This window comes from Sesamum indicum, linkage group LG7 (assembly GCF_000512975.1).
Source record: "Sesamum indicum cultivar Zhongzhi No. 13 linkage group LG7, S_indicum_v1.0, whole genome shotgun sequence".
Taxonomy (NCBI): Eukaryota; Viridiplantae; Streptophyta; class Magnoliopsida; order Lamiales; family Pedaliaceae; genus Sesamum; species Sesamum indicum.
The window spans coordinates 5,939,030-5,941,696 of NC_026151.1; the positions used below are offsets into that span (position 1 = coordinate 5,939,030).

The window sequence follows — 2,667 nt, forward strand, 5'->3', positions numbered from 1 at the left end:
TGTACTGAAATCCCTATGATAACCACTTTAAAATTAAAATTCAATGAAATTTACAAGTTTATGACAAAAGTGGATAATGTAGTACATATCCACTGAAGCAACATCTTACACCAAAATTTTCCTTATATCTATCTGTTGATGTTTGCTGCTACCTTACATCATTAATTCAATAACAACAACTGATTTAGTCATAACTACACAAGTATAACTTAAGCATCTAATTGTTCCGCAGAATCGGGTGATACGCGATTTAGTCTCACCGTACCAAGAACGTATTCTGGGAGCTCCTCCTCTTCTTTCGCCTGTAATATACGGGGAGGTCATGCTCCTTGCTAGTTGTTATATCCTCATAAATATTTGTCGACTCTCTAAAACTTAAAACAGAAGCATTCGCCAGCAAATTCTAATACTCAACTTATTTTTCGTTCTTTTCAGAAACGTATTCGATTCATTTGCCATTGCCTCACTAAAACATGCATGCATTGAAACGGAAAATTCTTATTCAGAACAAGTCTGATCAAATCGGACCAATTATCACACAACAAGTAATACACTGATATATGACAGGTGTATTACACTTGTTGTGTAATTGTTCAAGTCTGATAAGATCCGATTCCGATTAGAATTTCCCAAATCTTAGAATGTGCGGCATAACGTAACCTATAATGAAATGTATCTCTAGTAGCTAAAATGTTGCATCAAACAAACAACATAATAATAAACCACCAAGGGCCCAAACATTTACAACAATGTTTAATGCCTTCTTTACTATTAGAGCGATGCAAAACGGCTACATGAAGTGCACGTGTTTTTCTCTGTCAATTTTCTAACAGAAGTTGATAGGAAACAATATATGAATGAAGAAAAAGATAAAATATAATGGCAACAAGATAATTGCATGTAGGAACCAATGCATCATGCATTCAAGTTTGAGATTCATGCTTCTATCTCATGAACAGTTCAAATCTTAATAACTTGATTCGGGTTTTTGATATCACGAAAAAATGGGGGAAAAAAGAGCGAAATACAAACCTCTATAACTATCGCAAGATCAACGACGAGGCTTGTCACGTATCCGAGGACAAGACCTACTACGCTCCTCGCTACGGAAGAGGAGCCAATGTCCACATCAATCTGCAGGAACAAATAGTTAAGTAAATAATTTTCTTGTATTTTGCAATGTCACAAAACAAAGTTCAAGTTACATATCGTACAGACAATATCTGTGTTAAATTTCGATAAAGGACTTAAAAAGTTAATGATCTCACCTCTAAAAAATTATCCTGCCTAAGGTATTTGCAAGATACCGCTTTTCCTAACAAGCACGCTTTTGTTCCAACCGCGCGCTTTACCATCCAGTAACCCTATTATATACAACAACAATTATGCACGATAATGGGAAACGACAATACAGAGCAAACTGCATTTCTTGTCACGTAATTTAGGCTTAGTATATTTTTGCCCCACTACAAAATTATCGAAATTAGTCCCATAACTTGCGAAAAGTCACATTTTCAATCCTCCCGCAAGTCACATGATAGTTATTTTTCGTAATGAAGGACGACCATGTGACTTACAGGTCGTTTCTTCCATCAATTTTTTACCGGATGTTGGTAGGAGGGCTGAAAGTAAAAATCTTTAAAGTTATGGGTACAAAAAGTGCAATTTCACTGCCAACATATTTTTCCTCAAACAATTTCTATTTTGGAGATGAAACTACCTCAACAATGCTGGGAATAAGTTTGAATCTTGAATCACGGAACATGTCGGTTCCATCGGCAAATTTACTCAACAATGAATCCTCTTTTACAGGCCTGTCCGCAGCGTAGTAGAGGACCAGACTATAGTTTGGTCGGGCTGGAAGCTGATACCATGAAATAACCATTACAAATCTCCATTAACACGACCAAAAACATATATAACCAACAAAATTTTAGTTATCTATAACTACAAATACACATAATTGTATGCGCAGTAAGAGTACTGGAGCGACTCAAAATGCAGGTTTAATTATACAAATATCTCATGTCTTTTTGCAAAATTACTAAAACACCCCTTGACGGGGAGTTAGCGTGTTTTACGTAATTAATCCCATACTTTTTGTAATAGTTAATTTTAGATTAATTACGGTGTGCAGAAAGTATCCCGTGGTTAATTTTTCTATGAAATTTCCAATTAACTTGCATCTATTAATTTTTACTATAATGTGATAAATTTTTGAAGTGAACATAAAATTATATAATGAGTTTACTGATTCAACTGCTAAGGATCGGGAAAACCATAGACACACTCCTATTACATTATGCAAAATGTATAAGGTCCATGCTTACTAATGTAAAAAATAGGGTTGACTGCAATTACCTTTCAGTGTTAATTAATAAAAACAAAAAAAAAATTTGTAAAAAAAAAAATAGCAATTTATACTCCTGTATTTTGAAAAAAAAGCAAAAAGACCCTCACCCGACTACGTGTGTTACACACGTTATTTATTTTTTTAAAATTTTTTATTTTAAATTTATATTTATATATAATGTGAAATATATATAGAGCGAGAGAGGAAATACCGGGGGTGGGAGAAGAGAAAGGGGGGAAGGGGGCCGGGCAATCGAGGAAAGGCTAGAAGAAGGGAAGCCTGCTGAGGGAAGGGGGAAGAGACGAGGAGGCGAA

The 2,667-nt window shown here is 35.0% G+C and overlaps 1 protein-coding gene across 2 annotated transcripts in view; it reads right to left on the reverse strand.

The window, feature by feature from the left end:
* Positions 1 to 2,667, reverse strand: part of LOC105166389 (protein ENHANCED DISEASE RESISTANCE 2) — a 17,152-nt gene continuing 14,485 nt past the window's right edge. For both annotated transcript variants that reach the window (XM_011085728.2, XM_011085727.2), the window contains exons 19-22: positions 1,721 to 1,864; positions 1,269 to 1,364; positions 1,033 to 1,134; positions 1 to 302 (exon numbers count right to left, since the gene is read on the reverse strand). In XM_011085728.2, the coding sequence (XP_011084030.1) occupies positions 210 to 302; positions 1,033 to 1,134; positions 1,269 to 1,364; positions 1,721 to 1,864 (435 nt within the window). In that variant the 3' untranslated portion in view covers positions 1 to 209. The remainder of the gene's footprint in view (positions 303 to 1,032; positions 1,135 to 1,268; positions 1,365 to 1,720; positions 1,865 to 2,667) is intronic.